At 36.6% G+C, this 18,340-nt stretch overlaps 1 protein-coding gene across 1 annotated transcript in view; it reads left to right on the top strand.

Annotated features, from left to right (window-relative positions):
- The window catches only part of NCOA3 (nuclear receptor coactivator 3), a 656,351-nt gene extending 642,922 nt beyond the window's left edge, over positions 1–13,429 (top strand). Inside the window, exon 15 of the mRNA XM_053716954.1 lies at positions 13,196–13,429. Within this exon, the coding sequence (XP_053572929.1) occupies positions 13,196–13,207 (12 nt within the window). The 3' untranslated portion in view covers positions 13,208–13,429. The remainder of the gene's footprint in view (positions 1–13,195) is intronic.
- The last annotated feature ends 4,911 nt before the right edge of the window (positions 13,430–18,340 follow it).

The following is an 18,340-nucleotide window of genomic DNA, read 5'->3' as shown; positions in this document are numbered from 1 at the left end:
CGTGGACCGGACACACCGTTGGAGAAAGTAATTTATCAGGTAAGCATAAATTCTGTTGTCCTTGAGAAATCTATAGTGTGCATTTCCAACTCTGAGAAATAGAACATCCACAATTTTGTAGCACTAAATTACATGAAGAGGATGCAAAATAAATAATAAAAGTATATTGCAAAGTTTTATTACGCAGAACTGAACATTTTATATAAAGACAATCTCAATGTGTTTACTGTCCCTTTTAAGGGAAGAGGACATTCATATTCATTGATTAAATTTGGCTCTACACTAGGTTTCAACAACACTGTTCTATGAATTTAACTTTTCTGTGCCTGTGCCAGAGCTATGCCTATGCTGTTTCTTTCATGTAATTGGCAAGAGTCCATGAGCTAGTGACATATGATATATACAATCCTACCAGGAGGGGCAAAGTTTCCCAAACCTCAAAATGCCTATAAATACACCCCTCACCACACCCACAATTCAGTTTTACAAACTTTGCCTCCTATGGAGGTGGTGAAGTAAGTTTGTGCTAAGATTTCTACGTTGATATGCGCTTCTCAGCATTGTTGAAGCCTGATTCCTCTGAGTACAGCGAATGTCAGAGGGACGTGAAGGGAGCATCACCTATTGAATACAATGATTTCCCTAATGGGGGTCTTTTTCATGGGTTCTCTATCGGTCGTAGAGATTCATCTCCTACCTCCCTTTTCAGATTGACGATATACTCTCAAATTTACCATTACCTCTTCTAAAGAACTGTTTTAGTACTGGTTTGGCTATCTGCTATTTGTGGATGGGTGTCTTTTGGTAAATATGTTTGGGAATATAAACACTTTAAGAAATTTGTTTCTTACCTGGGGTTTAGTCTTTTTCAATTTTGACTACTTTTGCATTTGCGGGTATTAGGCCCGCGGGTGCGTCAAATGTTTGTCTTTATTGCGTCATTTTTGGCGCGAATTTTTTGGGCGTGGGAAATTACGTTTTTTGACGCAACTTCGTCATTTCCGGCGTCATACGTGACGTCGAGACCTTTCACATGGCGGCGTCATTAGTGACGCAAGTGTGTCATTTCCGGTCATTTTTGGCGCCAAAAAAGTTTACGTTACGTTGTGCGTCATACTTGGCGCCAATTTTTTCATTATTTCAATACCCCATTCATGTTTGCCTCCTGCTTTCTTCTATCAAGAGGCCTATGCTTTTGCATTTTTTCCCATTCCTGAAACTGTCATTTAAGGAAATAGATAATATTGCTTTATATGTTGTTTTTTCTCTTACATTGAGCAAGATGTCCCAATCTGATCCTGTCTCTGAAGTTTCTGCTGGAACATTCCTGCCTGACATCGGTTCTACCAAAGCTAAGTGCATTTGTTGCAAAATTGTAGAAATTATTCCACCGAATGTCATTTATAATAGTTGTCATGATAAACTTTTACATGCAGATAGTGTTTCTATCAGTAATAGTACATTGCCAGTTGCAGTTCCTTCAACTTCTAATGTGCATGATATACCTGTAAATTTCAAAGCATTTGTTTCTGAATCTATTATGAAGGCTTTGTCTGCATTTCCACCTTCTAATAAACGTAAAAGGTCTTTTAAAACTTCTCATTTAGCTGATGAAATTTCAAATCACCAACAACATAATTCATCCTCTTCTGATGAGGATCTATCTGAAACAGAAGATCCTTCCTCAGATATTGACACTGACAAATCTACTTATTTATTTAAAATAGAGTATATGCATTCTTTATTAAAAGAAGTGTTTATTACTTTGGATATTGAGGTAACCAGTCCTATTGACGTTCAGTCTAATAAACGTTTAAATGCTGTTTTTAAACCTCCTGTGGTTTCCCCAGGTGTTTTTCCCATTCCTGAGGCTATTTCTGATATGATTTCTAGGGAATGGAATAAGCCAGGTACTTCCTTTGTTCCTTCTTCAAGGTTTAAGAGATTGTATCCTTTACCAGCAAAATCTATAGAGTTTTGGGAAAAGATCCCCAAAGTTGATTTCTACTCTTGCTAAACGTACCACTATTCCTATGGAAGATAGCACTTCCTTTAAGGATCCTTTAGATAGGAAGCTTGAATCTTATCTAAGGAACGCCTATTTATATTCAGATCATCTTCTCAGACCTGCTATTTCTTTGGGTGATGTTGCGGCCGCATCAACTTTCTGGTTGGAAAATTTAGCGCAACATGAATTGGATTCTGACATATCTAGCATTGTTCGCTTACTGCAACATGCTAATCATTTTATTTGTGATGCCATTTTTGATATTATCAAAATTGATGTTAGATCCATGTCTTTAGCTGTATTAGCTAGAAGAGCTTTGTGGCTTAAATCTTGGAATGCTGATATGACATCTAAATCTAGATTACTATCTCTTTCTTTCCAAGGTAATAATTTATTTGGTTCTCAGTTGGATTCTATTATTTCAACTATCACTGGAGGAAAAGGAGTTTTTTTGCCTCAGGATAAAAAAACCTAAGGGTAAATCTAAGGCTTCTTACCGTTTTCGTTCATTTCGTCAGAATAAGGAACAAAAACTCAATCCTCCTCCCAAGGAATCTGCTTCCAGTTGGAAGCCTTCCTCAAATTGGAATAAATCCAAGCCATTTAGGAAACCAAAGTCTGCCCCTAAATCCGCATGAAGGTGCGGCCCTCATTCCAGCTCAGCTGGTAGGGGGCAGATTAAGGTTTTTCAAGGATTTTTGGATAAAATCTGTCCAAAATCATTGGATTCAAAGCATTGTCTCTCAAGGGTATCGAATAGAATTCAAAGTAAGACCTCCTGTGAGAAGATTTTTTCTCTCACACATTCCTGTAAATCCAGTAAAAGCTCAGGCTTTTCTTAAGTGTGTTTCAGATATGGAGTCTTCAGGGGTAATCATGCCAGTTCCTCTTCAGGAACAAGGTTTGGGGTTTTATTCAAACCTATTCATTGTACCAAAGAAAGAAAATTTGTTCAGACCAGTTCTGGATTTGAAAATTTTGAATCGTTATGTAAGAGTACCAACTTTCAAGATGGTGACTATAAGGACTATTCTGCCTTTTGTTCAGCAAGGACATTATATGTCCACAATAGACTTGCAGGATGCATACCTTCATATTCCGATTCATCCAGAACACTATCAGTTTCTGAGATTCTCTTTTCTAGACAAGCATTACCAATTTGTTGCTCTTCCATTTGGCCTAGCAACAGCTCCAAGAATCTTTTCAAAGGTTCTGGGTGCCCTACTATCTGTAATCAGAGAACAGGGTATTGTGGTGTTTCCTTATTTGGACGATATCTTGGTACTAGCTCAGTCTTTACATACTGCAGAATCTCACACGAATCAACTAGTGTTGTTTCTTCGGAAACATGGTTGGAGGATCAATTTAACAAAAAGTTTCTTGATTCCTCAGACAAGGGTCACCTTTTTAGGTTTCCAGATAGATTCAGTGTCCATGACTCTGTCTCTAACAGACAAGAGACGTTTAAAATTGGTTGCAGCCTGCCGGCGTCTTCAGTCTCAGTCATTCCCTTCAGTGGCTATGTGCATGGAAGTTTTAGGTCTCATGACTGCAGCATCGGACGCAATCCCCTTTGCTCGTTTTCACATGAGACCTCTACAGCTTTGTATGCTGAATCAATGGTGCAGGGATTATACAAAGATATCACAATTAATATCCTTGAATCCCAATGTACGACACTCTCTGACATGGTGGATAGATCACCATCGTTTGGTTCAAGGGGCTTTTTTGTTCGCCCAACAGATGCGAGTCTTTCAGGTTGGGGAGCTGTTTGGGGGTCTCTGACAGCACAAGGGTTTAGAAATCTCAAGAGGCGAGATTACCAATAAAAATTTTAGAACTCCGTGCAATTCTCAGGGCTCTTCAGTTCTGGCCTCTACTAAAGAGAGAACCGTTCATTTGTTTTCAGACAGACAATATCACAACTGTGGCTTATGTCAATCATCAGGGTGGGACTCACAGTCCCCAAGCTATGAAAGAAGTATCTCGGATATTTGCTTGGGCGGAATCCAGCTCCTGTCTAATCTCTGCGGTACATATCCCAGGTGTAGACAATTGGGAGGCGGATTATCTCAACCGCCAGACTTTACATCCAGGGGAGTGGTCTCTCCATCCAGATGTGTTTTCTCAGATTGTTCAGATGTGGGGGCTTCCAGAGATAGATCTCATGGCCTCTCATCTAAACAAGAAACTTCCCAGATACCTGTCCAGGTCCAGGGATGTTCTGGCGGAAGCAGTGGATGTGCTGACACTTCCTTGGTGTTATCAACCTGCTTACATCTTCCCGCCTCTAGTTCTTCTTCCAAGAGTGATTTCCAAAATCATCATGGAACAGTCTTTTGTGTTGCTGGTGGCTCCAGCATGGCCACACAGGTTTTGGTATGCGGATCTGGTTCGGATGTCCAGTTGCCCGCCTTGGCCACTTCCATTACGGCCGGACCTACTATCTCAAGGTCCGTTTTTCCATCAGGATCTCAAATCATTAAATTTGAAGGTATTGAAATTGAACGCTTAGTTCTAAGTCATAGTATTAATCGCTGAATCAGAGAAACCTCTATGTTACAAGCTCGTAAATCTGTCTCTAGGAAGATTTATTATAGAGTTTGGAAGGCTTACATTTCATGGTGTTCTCATAAATTCTCCTGGCATTCTTTTAGAATTCCTAGAATTTTGCAGTTTCTTCAGGATGGTCTGGATAAGGGTTTGTCTGCAAGTTCCTTGAAAGGACAAATCTCTGCTCTTTATGTTTTATTTCACAGAAAAATTGCTATACTTCCTGATATACACTGTTTTGTACAGGCTTTAGTTCGTATTAAGCCTGTCATTAAGTCAATTTCTCCTCCTTGGAGTCTTAATTTGGTTCTGAGGGCTTTACAGGCTCCTCCATTTGAACCTATGCATTCTTTGGACATTAAACTACTTTCCTGGAAAGTGTTGTTCCTTTTGGCTATCTCTTCTGCTAGAAGAGTTTCTGAGCTATCTGCTCTTTCTTGTGAGTCTCCTTTTCTGATTTTTCATCAGGATAAGGCAGTTTTGCGGACTTCTTTTCAATTTTTACCTAAGGTTGTGAATTCTAACAACATTAGTAGAGAAATTGTTGTCCCTTCTTTATGTCCTAATCCTAAAAATTCTTTGGAGAGATCCTTACATTCTTTGGATGTGGTAAGAGCTTTGAAATATTATGTGGAAGCTACTAAAAATTTCAGGATACTTCCAGTCTATTTGTTTTATTTTCTGGTCCTAGGAAAGGTCAGAAAGCTTCTGCTGTTTCCTTGGCTTCTTGGTTGAAACTTTTGATTCATCAAGCTTATTTGGAGTCGGGTCAAACCCCGCCTCAGAGAATTACAGCTCATTCTACTAGATCAGTCTCTACTTCATGGGCTTTTAAGAATGAAGCTTCAGTCGATCAAATTTGCAAAGCAGCCACTTGGTCCTTTTTGCATACATTTACTAAATTCTACCATTTTGATGTATTTGCTTCTTCGGAAGCAGTTTTTGGTAGAAAAGTTCTTCAGGCAGCTGTTTCAGTTTGATTCTTCTGCTTTTGATTTAAGTTTTTTCTTTTCAAAGTGAAAATAACTTATTTTTTGGGTTGTGGATTATTTTTTCAGCGTAATATGGCTGTTTTTATTTTATTCCCTCCCTCTCTAGTGACTCTTGAGTGGAAGACTCCACATCTTGGGTATTGATATCCCATATGTCACTAGCTCATGGACTCTTGCCAATTACATGAAAGAAAACATAATTTATGTAAGAACTTACCTGATTTTCTTTCATATTGGCAAGAGTCCATGAGGCCCACCCTTTTTATGGTGGTTATGATTTTTTGTATAAAGCACAATTATTTCCAAATTTCCTTTGTTGATGCTTTCTACTCCTTTCTTTATCACCCCACTGCTTGGCTATTCGTTAAACTGAATTGTGGGTGTGGTGAGGGGTGTATTTATAGGCATTTTGAGGTTTGGGAAACTTTGCCCCTCCTGGTAGGATTGTATATCCCATATGTCACTAGCTCATGGACTCTTGCCAATATGAAAGAAATGAATTTATCAGGTAAGTTCTTACATAAATTATGTTTTTTAGTTGTTTAACACTCAGTCAATTTATACCATACCTTTTTTTTTTTTTTTTTTTTTTTTTTTTTTTAAGGTTCCCACACAAATAATAACTTTTATTTTTAAGGAGTAACTTTAGTTTGAATAAATAATAATATATGTATAGAGAATATGTTTGGCATTTTATTGGTGTCCCTCATAGTCGTGATTTCCTAAATGGTCCCACATTTAGCATCATTTCACCTTCAAAAACACCCATCTGTATTGTTCAATAACAATGAATAGTTTTAAATTAGAAGATAAAATTTATTATTTTTGTCACCTTGTACCATTGTGTAAAAAGGAGTTAGGTCTAAAATATTTAACCATAAAAATAAATGTATAAATCATCTTTTCTTTCATGTAATTAGCAAGAGTCCATGAGCTAGTGACGTATGGGATATACATTCCTACCAGGAGGGGCAAAGTTTCCCAAACCTCAAAATGCCTATAAATACACCCCTCACCACACCCACAAATCAGTTTTACAAACTTTGCCTCCTATGGAGGTGGTGAAGTAAGTTTGTGCTAGATTCTACGTTGATATGTGCTCCGCAGCAGGTTGGAGCCCGGTTTTCCTCTCAGCGTGCAGTGAATGTCAGAGGGATGTGAGGAGAGTATTGCCTATTTGAATGCAATGATCTCCTTCTACGGGGTCTATTTCATAGGTTCTCTGTTATCGGTCGTAGAGATTCATCTCTTACCTCCCTTTTCAGATCGACGATATATACCATTACCTCTGCTGATTTTTGTTTCAGTACTGGTTTGGCTTTCAACAATATGTAGACGAGTGTCCTGGGGTAAGTAAGTCTTATTTTCTGTGACACTCTAAGCTATGGTTGGGCGCTTTTTTATAAAGTTCTAAATATATGTATTCAAACATTTATTTGCCTTGACTCAGGATGTTCAACATTCCTTATTTTCAGACAGTCAGTTTCATATTTGGGATAATGCATTTCAATCATTTTTTCTTACCTTAAAAAATTTGACTTTTTCCCTGTGGGCTGTTAGGCTCGCGGGGGCTGAAAATGCTTCATTTTATTGCGTCATTCTTGGCGCAGACTTTTTTGGCGCAAAAAAACTTTTCTGTTTCCGGCGTCATACGTGTCGCCGGAAGTTGCGTCATTTTTTGACGTTCTTTTGCGACAAAAATGTTGGCGTTCCGGATGTGGCGTCATTTTTGGCGCCAAAAGCATTTAGGCGCCAAATAATGTGGGCGTCTTATTTGGCGCTAAAAATAAAAAAATATGGGCGTCGCTTTTGTCTCCACATTATTTAAGTCTCATTTTTCATTGCTTCTGGTTGCTAGAAGCTTGTTCTTTGGCATTTTTTCCCATTCCTGAAACTGTCATTTAAGGAATTTGATCAATTTTGCTTTATATGTTGTTTTTTCTCTTACATATTGCAAGATCTCTCATGTTGCATCTGAGTCAGAAGATACTTCAGGAAAATCGCTGCCTGGTGCTGGAACTACCAAAGCTAAGTGTATCTGCTGTAAACTTTTGGTAGCTGTTCCTCCAGCTGTTGTTTGTATTAAATGTCATGACAAACTTGTTAATGCAGAAAATATTTCCTTTAGTAAAATACCATTACCTGTTGCAGTTCCATCAACATCTAATACTCAGAGTGTTCCTGATAACATAAGAGATTTTGTTTCTGAATCCATTAAGAAGGCTATGTCTGTTATTCCTCCTTCTAGTAAACATAAAAAGTTTTTTAAAACTTCTCTTAATCCAGATGAATTTTTAAATGAACATCATCATTCTGATTCTAATGATTCTTCTGGTTCAGAGGATTCTGTTTCAGAGGTTGATGCTGATAAATCTTCATATTTATTTAAAATGGAATTTATTCGTTCTTTACTTAAAGAAGTCCTAATTGCATTAGAAATTGAGGATTCTGGTCCTCTTGATACTAAATCTAAACGTTTAAATAAGGTTTTTAAATCTCCTGTAGTTATTCCAGAAGTTTTTCCTGTTCCTGGTGCTATTTCTGAAGTAATTTCCAGGGAATGGAATAATTTGGGTAATTCATTTACTCCTTCTAAACGTTTTAAGCAATTATATCCTGTGCCGTCTGACAGATTAGAGTTTTGGGACAAAATCCCTAAAGTTGATGGGGCTATCTCTACCCTTGCTAAACGTACTACTATTCCTACGGCAGATGGTACTTCCTTTAAGGATCCTTTAGATAGGAAAATTGAATCCTTTCTAAGAAAAGCTTATTTGTGTTCAGGTAATCTTCTTAGACCTGCTATATCTTTGGCGGATGTTGCTGCAGCTTCAACTTTTTGGTTGGAAACTTTAGCAGTAACAAGTAACATGATTCTCATAACATTATTATTCTTCTTCAACATGCTAATAATTTTATCTGTGATGCCATTTTTGATATTATCAGAGTTGATGTCAGGTTTATGTCTCTAGCTATTTAAGCTAGAAGAGCTTTATGGCTTAAAACTTGGAATGCTGATATGTCTTCTAAATCGACTCTACTTTCCCTTTCTTTCCAGGGTAATAAATTATTTGGTTCTCAGTTGGATTCTATTATCTCAACTGTTACTGGTGGGAAAGGAACTTTTTTACCACAGGATAAAAAATCTAAGGGTAAAAACAGGGCTAATAATCGTTTTCGTTCCTTTCGTTTCAACAAAGAACAAAAGCCTGATCCTTCATCCTCAGGAGCAGTTTCAGTTTGGAAACCATCTCCAGTCTGGAATAAATCCAAGCCTTCTAGAAAAGCAAAGCCAGCTTCTAAGTCCACATGAAGGTGCGGCCCTCATTCCAGCTCAGCTGGTAGGGGGCAGATTACGTTTTTTCAAAGAAATTTGGATCAATTCTGTTCACAATCTTTGGATTCAGAACATTATTTCAGAAGGGTACAGAATTGGTTTCAAGATAAGACCTCCTGCAAAGAGATTTTTTCTTTCCCGTGTCCCAGTAAACCCAGCGAAAGCTCAAGCATTTCTGAAATGTGTTTCAGATCTGGAGTTGGCTGGAGTAATTATGCCAGTTCCAGTTCTGGAACAAGGGCTGGGGTTTTATTCGAATCTCTTCATTGTACCAAAGAAGGAGAATTCCTTCAGACCAGTTCTGGATCTAAAAATATTGAATCGTTATGTAAGGATACCAACATTCAAAATGGTAACTGTAAGGACTATCCTGCCTTTTGTTCAGCAAGGGCATTATATGGCTACAATAGATTTACAGGATGCATATCTGCATATTCCGATTCATCCAGCTCACTATCAGTTTCTGAGATTCTCTTTCCTGGACAAGCATTACCAGTTTGTGGCTCTGCCGTTTGGCCTAGCAACAGCTCCAAGAATTTTTACAAAGGTTCTCGGTGCCCTTCTGTCTGTAATCAGAGAACAGGGTATTGTGGTATTTCCTTATTTGGACGATATCTTGGTACTTGCTCAGTCTTCACATTTAGCAGAATTTCATACGAATCGACTTTTGTTGTTTCTTCAAGATCATGGTTGGAGGATCAATTCACTAAAAAGTTCATTGATTCCTCAGACAAGGGTAACCTTTTTGGGTTTCCAGATAGATTCAGTGTCCATGACTCTGTCTTTGACAGACAAGAGACGTCTAAAATTGATTTCAGCTTGTCGAAACCTTCAGTCACAATCATTCCCTTCGGTAGCCTTGTGCATGGAAATTCTAGGTCTTATGACTGCTGCATCGGACGCGATCCCATTTGCTCGTTTTCACATGCGACCTCTTCAGCTCTGTATGCTGAACCAATGGTGCAGGGATTACACAAAGATATCTCAATTAATATCTTTAAAACCGATTGTACGACACTCTCTGACGTGGTGGACAGATCACCATCGTTTAGTTCAGGGGGCTTCTTTTGTTCTTCCGACCTGGACTGTAATTTCAACAGATGCAAGTCTTACAGGTTGGGGAGCTGTGTGGGGGTCTCTGACGGCACAAGGGGTTTGGGAATCTCAGGAGGTGAGATTACGATCAATATTTTGGAACTCTGTGCAATTTTCAGAACTCTTCAGTCTTGGCCTCTTCTGAAGAGAGAATCGTTCATTTGTTTTCAGACAGACAATGTCACAACTGTGGCATACATCAATCATCAAGGAGGGACTCACAGTCCTCTGGCTTTGAAAGAAGTATCTCGAATTCTGGTTTGGGCGGAATCCAGCTCCTGTCTAATCTCTGCGGTTCATATTCCAGGTATAGACAATTGGGAAGCGGATTATCTCAGTCGCCAAACGTTGCATCCGGGCGAATGGTCTCTTCACCCAGAGGTATTTCTTCAGATTGTTCAAATGTGGGAACTTCCAGAAATAGATCTGATGGCTTCTCATCTAAACAAGAAACTTCCCAGTTATCTGTCCAGATCCCGGGATCCTCAGGCGGAGGCAGTGGATGCATTATCACTTCCTTGGAAGTATCATCCTGCCTATATCTTTCCGCCTCTAGTTCTTCTTCCAAGAGTAATCTCCAAGATTCTGAAGGAATGCTCGTTTGTTCTGCTGGTAGCTCCAGCATGGCCTCACAGGTTTTGGTATGCGGATCTTGTCCGGATGGCCTCTTGCCAACCGTGGACTCTTCCGTTAAGACCAGACCTTCTGTCGCAAGGTCCTTTTTTCCATCAGGATCTCAAATCCTTAAATTTAAAGGTATGGAGATTGAACGCTTGATTCTTGGTCAAAGAGGTTTCTCTGACTCTGTGATTAATACTATGTTACAGGCTCGTAAATCTGTATCTAGAGAGATATATTATAGAGTCTGGAAGACTTATATTTCTTGGTGTCTTTCTCATCATTTTTCCTGGCATTCTTTTAGAATTCCGAGAATTTTACAGTTTCTTCAGGATGGTTTAGATAAAGGTTTGTCCGCAAGTTCCTTGAAAGGTCAAATCTCTGCTCTTTCTGTTCTTTTTCACAGAAAGATTGCTAATCTTCCTGATATTCATTGTTTTGTACAAGCCTTGGTTCGTATAAAACCTGTCATTAAGTCAATTTCTCCTCCTTGGAGTTTGAATTTGGTTCTGGGGGCTCTTCAAGCTCCTCCGTTTGAACCTATGCATTCATTGGACATTAAATTACTTTCTTGGAAAGTCTTGTTCCTTTTGGCCATCTCTTCTGCCAGAAGAGTCTCTGAATTGTCTGCTCTTTCTTGTGAGTCTCCTTTTCTGATTTTTCATCAGGATAAGGCGGTGTTGCGAACTTCTTTTAAATTTTTACCTAAGGTTGTGAATTCCAACAACATTAGTAGAAAAATTGTGGTTCCTTCATTATGCCCTAATCCTAAGAATTCTAAGGAGAAATCATTGCATTCTTTGGATGTTGTTAGAGCTTTGAAATATTATGTTGAAGCTACTAAGACTTTCCGAAAGACTTCTAGTCTATTTGTCATCTTTTCCGGTTCTAGAAAAGGCCAGAAAGCTTCTGCCATTTCTTTGGCATCTTGGTTGAAATCTTTAATTCATCATGCCTATGTTGAGTCGGGTAAAACTCCGCCTCAGAGGATTACAGCTCATTCTACTAGATCAGTTTCTACTTCCTGGGCGTTTAGGAATGAAGCTTCGGTTGATCAGATTTGCAAAGCAGCAACTTGGTCTTCTTTGCATACTTTTACTAAATTCTACCATTTTGATGTGTTTTCTTCTTCTGAAGCTGTTTTTGGTAGAAAAGTACTTCAGGCAGCTGTTTCAGTTTGAATCTTCTGCTTATATTTTTAATATTAAACTTTATTTTGGGTGTGGATTATTTTCAGCGGAATTGGCTGTCTTTATTTTATCCCTCCCTCTCTAGTGACTCTTGCGTGGAAGATCCACATCTTGGGTAGTCATTATCCCATACGTCACTAGCTCATGGACTCTTGCTAATTACATGAAAGAAAACATAATTTATGTAAGAACTTACCTGATAAATTCATTTCTTTCATATTAGCAAGAGTCCATGAGGCCCGCCCTTTTTTGTGGTGGTTATGATTTTTTTGTATAAAGCACAATTATTCCAATTCCTTATTTTTTATGCTTTCGCACTTTTTCTTATCACCCCACTTCTTGGCTATTCGTTAAACTGATTTGTGGGTGTGGTGAGGGGTGTATTTATAGGCATTTTGAGGTTTGGGAAACTTTGCCCCTCCTGGTAGGAATGTATATCCCATACGTCACTAGCTCATGGACTCTTGCTAATATGAAAGAAATGAATTTATCAGGTAAGTTCTTACATAAATTATGTTTTTTTTACACTCTCACAGTTCTACCAATTCCTTTCGGTTCTTGTCATTTCTTTTTGTTTAAATGTATTTATTTGTTCAAAGAAACAGGGCTTGTGATCTGACGTCACCAACACAACAAAATGAGACTAGTGGTTGCTTATGTGATATTAATCCCATGCCAAAGTAAAGTATAGAAATGTGTCAAGGGAAAGTTCTATATTTTACATGTATTTGTAATAGAAATCTTACAATGTTGTCAAAGCAGATAATTATAGAACAAGACATCACAAAACCAAAAGATTTATTGCTTTTTTTTGTTACCAATAGCTGTAGAAAAGGCGAATAATTTACCCATTTTGAAATATAGAATTTACTGTATATATTTAAAAACTTAGGGACTGCAGTTTTTGGTGTTGATGGAGAAGTGCTTTTCCTGGATAGGTTCTTGAAAGCAAAAATGATATAAAATTCACTAACCAACTCAACTAACCGTCCTAGCTTTTGCACTTCTGTTTCGTTTCCATTTAAAGGTAAAGCTTTGTTGGCAGCGTCATTTGAAGGTACAGTTAATAAGAAGCCACTAAATACTGTCTCCACTATTTTACTAGTTAAGCTTGAGCAGGCGACCAGGAATCTGTAACATTGCTATTGCTTCTCTTTGACTGTAGATCTCGATGACACAAGCGAAAAAAAGGCTTCAACCAGAAGAGATTGATTGAGGCAACTTTAGCGGTTATAATATAGCAGAAAAATAGCTAATGCCCCAATGGGAGGGGGAATCATGAACTTTAAAACAGAGTAATACGGCATTTATAACTGGAAACCGTTTTAAGTTTACAGTTCATTTTAATACCACTAAAATAAGTTTTGTTTCTTTAAAAAGGCTTGTCTTTTTTATTTTACAGAAATACTGCTGACACCAAAATTACTGCAAAATGGAGAATCCACTTATGAACTAAAGATGCACTATTATGGAGATAAAATTCTATATTTACACAGCTGGTGAAAAAGAACTGTGGCCATCAGGAAGAGGCAATATTTATACTCCTTACTACAACAAGGGCCATTCATATCCCACATAAAGACCTCTGGATTTAAAAGCATGCTGTATGACTCTCTCTCTTTATATATATATATATATATATATATATATATATATATATATATATATATATATATATATATATATATATATATATATATATATATATATACAGCATCAAACACAACTTCCTTTGGTGCTCTGCAACTTCACCAAAATCCACAGCAGAATTTCAGTACATAAATTTAACGGTCTCTATATTTGCAATTTACTTACTTTAAGAAAAAAAGAAATGAAATAGCTCTGTACAGTGTACCTGGAGAATATTTCAATGGAAAACTCAGATTTTTCTGTCACAAAGTTAGAATAATCTATATTAAAGTTTCTCTTGATATTGTTTAAGTTCTTGATGCTAAATTGTTTTGCCTCTTAAAATCATTGACAAGAAGAATTCTGGAAAAAAATCCAGATAAGGCCGCTGGAAGAGGGTGAAAAAAAGAACACTTTGACACAGACGTGCACATGTATGCACTTTATGACTGACTGTTCAATCTTGTAATATAATTTGAATAGCTCACATATTTATTGTCAATGTACAATTTGTGAGGTTGCAATAGGGCAACACTGGGTCCCAAGAACTAAAGGCATAAATATGACTGTCAGGCATTATTCTGGTTTATCTCTTCATTTTTGTGTACACGTTGTATATATGATCTTTAAATTGTATTGTATATGCCTTTTGTAGGTCAAAATATCTTTATATATATATAAATATTTTTTTTGTGAATATAAATATTTAACAACTTGATTTCCAGACAATTTGAACACAATTCTTGTTCCAGAAACAAGTGGTTTAAATATTGAATTCTGTAGTTAATGAAGTGAGAGCATATTCCATTTTTATTTAAGGATTTTGGCATTTAAAGACTGCTTTGGGATAAATATATGTATTTTTTACGCCATTTGTCCACTGTTTCCATCAAGCTATCTATACTGGTTGGATTGAATAAATGAACTTTATACTATTAATCTCTGGATTGGGTGTTGGCGTTCATATGGGTCATAATGGACCAAATTATATAGTAGATACTACATTTCAAAGTTTTTAGCATTATGGAGATAAAATAGTTTTGAAAGTATCAGCATCTGGGCTGTGGATAAAGCATCTTTTTTTTTCTTTTTAAATGTATGTTTGAGACTTGCAGAGGGGCTGCTTTACAGTCTATTTGCTATATATTTCCATTACTCTCCTGCAAAGTCCTTTATTCTCCTACGTTTAAAAGCCTAGCCACAATGCACTCTGTCTGGCTTTCAATTCACAGAAGAAAATTCATTTATTTATATTAAATACCCATGCTGGCAAAAGCCTAAATAAATTCATTTTTGTATTAAATCTATACATGCATTTACTAAGGCTTTTATTAAAAGTGTTTTTTTTCTCTGTTTCTTTTGAAATATAGTATCTACTGACCTCTGCTTAATACCATTTTTACAAAGTGCTTTTGGCTTCATCTAGAGATTAAAGGGAAAGACGCATGTAAAATCACTGTCCCTTTATAGTGAACCACGCTGCTTTTTAATACATATCTCAGTTGTTCCAGAGGGGAAGTGTGGGTGCACTTGTCAATAGTGCTGTCGGTTCTTGGTATCCCTTTGTTTTTATACCACTTAAAGGTATGCCATGCTTATGTATAAAAGCAATTTGGTCTCACAGTAAAGTTATGTGACTACATGTCACCTTTCCTTAGTGTAAAGAGTGTTTTAAAAAATGTTTAACATATCCTGTGTGAATATAGCTATATATATATATATATATATATATATATATATATATATATATATATATATATATATATATATATATATATATATATATAGTGCTACATGCAGAGTTTAATATTGGCCATTAACCGTTGTCTTTGTGTTTGTTTTATGTTTGTTTTTTTCTCCATATTTTTAGCCATGCCGTTTGTTTTCCACCTTTTTAGATTTGGCCGTTCATTGTATATGAGTTTAAGAAGAATTCAAACCTTTTCTACAATTTTCAACGGAGCGTTAATAATCAAGCAGTAATAGAATCTGCTAAACCTCTGCATTCTCCACACAAAGTGATATTAGGGTTCCAACCTTATAGCTTAAATGTGAAAACGCGATATTAAGTTTTTAAAAGCCACTGTGTATGCCTGTTTTATTATTAACTGAACTTTTTAGAAATTAATTTTACAAAAGCATCTACATTTTATTGTAAATATATAAATATATAGAAAATTTCTAAAATTATGCTCCCTGAAAACTTTGCTAGGATGTTTCATAAAATAGGTGCTTCCATGAACTTAGAATCATAGTTATGTATTTCACTTTAATGGATTCAAAGATTGTTAAATACTGTTTTCGCTTTTGTCATTCATTCTTGTGTGCTAACGGGAAAGTAGTAGACTGGAACCCTGCAGCACATTCACAAGGAAGTCTGCTAATATGGCTGCCATGCACAGGCAATAAAAAAACTGCAATGTGGATTTAGTTCCTGCAAACTCTGATACCGTACTATGCTTCAAAGGCGTTTTCATGGGGCCTGTTTGTTAAGCTTTATATGTTTTGTGCTGTCTTCACATCAAGAATGCAGTTTACAGGAAATATATTTTAAAATAAAATTTAAATTTGAAAAGGTCAACTTCTATCTTTAGTGCACTGTGAAGGTTCTGAAATTATAACAGTTTTTAATTTATGGTGGCTTTACTTAGTAAAATTTAAAGTATTCTCTATTGTATTATATAGCTTGTTATTTGAGAACATCGGTGACCTGGAATAAAGATTTAGTAAAAACATCATCCAATATTTTCAACAAGTGTTTTTTTTTTTTAAATATGCTTTTACTAAAACTTTACACTGTATCAGACCTTAAACAATACAAACATGACTGGGTTTGATATTCCCACTCTAATGCATTTTGGAATTTGGTAAAGTACACTCTTGCTACATACCAGTTTTCTCATCCCTTTCATTATACACAATAAAGCACTTTTTCTGCAACATGGAGTCATTCTGGCTTTACTTGTACTAAAACTAGGGATGGGCGATTGTGCTAAAAGTGTAAGTTGTTTGGTAGAACAAACAGTCCTGTGAACATTTGTTTTGGACAATCAAATGTTGATAAGAATGAAAATACATAAAAATTCTGTAATCAAATGTTATTTCCGGTTTTCGGATGTTACTTTAGTTTTTAAATGTTCCATAATTAGATCGAATATCCACATTCAAAATTTTGAATGCAGCATTCAATTTAACAAATACTATTTAGAAGTTCATGTGGTAGGGAATTGATACATGATAGATACACATACATAAGAATGTTTCTATTTCAAATATTGCATAGTATAAATATTACATTTAAAGGAACACTAAAGCCAAATTTTTCTTTCATGATTCAGATAGAGCATGCAATGTTTTTTTTTTTTTTAATTTTCTGTTTATTTAATTCCAACAGAATTGTACATTTTAATTTCAACGTCTGATTTCACATAAAAAAAAGAAAGAATGAACAAACAAATCTATGTTAGATATCAATACGCTTTTAACAAAATATGCAAAATGTACTGAAGAGCAAAAAATAAGAAAAGAGGAAACCCTCTGACAAATGAAAACAATTTACCTCCCTAGTAATTCTCGTTATCCGATTTCAACTAACCTTCAGTTATCTTTGTAAATTTCTGTTGGAGTGTTTTTTAATTTTCTGATACAAAAAACATACAACAATTGACCAGGCCTACTTTATTCAATAATAACTCAGTCCCAAGCTGCCCCCGGAGGGGCCATGTTGGAGGTTCCGACCTAGCCTAACACATAAAAGACCAAACCAAAAAACGAGGGAAAAAAAGAAAAAGGGAAGGGGGAAAAAAAATACAGATAAGGGAAAAAGAATAATTCGACCTAGGGATTGCCTTTTTCTTCCCCTGCTCCAGTTACCAAATGCCCAAGAGAACTATCTCTGAGTTTTGAAATGGGAAAATCAAATATTCTATTTCATTCTCAGGGAGTGTTTTAATATACACTGCCCATTTATTAAAGAAAATCTTTATATCTGCTTCATTATCCATGTCTGTCTTTTTGTTCCAATAGGCATTGTTTTTTCAGGCAGTTCTGAATTTCGGAAATACTGGGCACAGATCGCATTTTCCATTTCTTACATATCAGATATCTAGTGGCTAAAATGGACATAGATACCAATTTGTCATTTAAATGACGTTCGTTAAAATTCGATAGACATAATATGATCTGGTATAAAGAAAAAGTCACGGGGGGGATTTTCAATACCCTATTTAACCAGAATTCTAGTTTGCACCACGTTTCTGATTTTGGGACATAGCCAGAACATATGTTCAAGATCAGCTGCTGGGAATGGACATTTAGGACATCTGTTAAAGTCCAAGTTGTGAACCCTGAAACCCTTTTCCGGAGTGAAGTATGCCCTATGGAGTAGTTTAATGTGCGCTTCCCGCCATGTAGCGGAAAGCGTTGTCTTTGCCACTTTATCTATAGAATATTGTTGAGTCTTTGAATCCAACCTATTCTGAGCCAGAAGTGGAGTCCATGTTGATGCAAGGTTCCCCAAAATAGGGATTCCCCTGTTAGTTCCAAGTATGTGATAACATGGGGAGATAGACATCAGGTTATTTCTGGTAAGTGTAAGCCAGTTTTCTAATTTGCCTAATGCCCAGCTCCATCCTGCTTCTTTGATTACTTCTGAAAGAAAATGCCTTACCTGCAGATAGGTGAAGAAGTCTTTATTGAGTATACTCAATTTTTAGCCCTTCAAATGTTTTAACAATCTTTCTATCCTTATCTATCAAATGAAATAACTTGTTTAGGCCGTTCTTATGCCACCTTCCAAAGACCTCTGAATTTAACCCAGGTTGAAATCTCAGATTCCCTACTAGGGGGAGATAATTTGATATCCTCGGGTTGACTGAAAGAAGTTCTGATATCCTCCACCATGCCTTAATAGGGTTAG

Source organism: Bombina bombina, chromosome 1 (genome assembly GCF_027579735.1).
Source record: "Bombina bombina isolate aBomBom1 chromosome 1, aBomBom1.pri, whole genome shotgun sequence".
Lineage (NCBI taxonomy): Eukaryota > Metazoa > Chordata > Amphibia > Anura > Bombinatoridae > Bombina > Bombina bombina.
The sequence above is the reverse complement of the archived record's forward strand: the minus strand, read 5'-3'. Positions and strand labels throughout refer to the sequence as shown.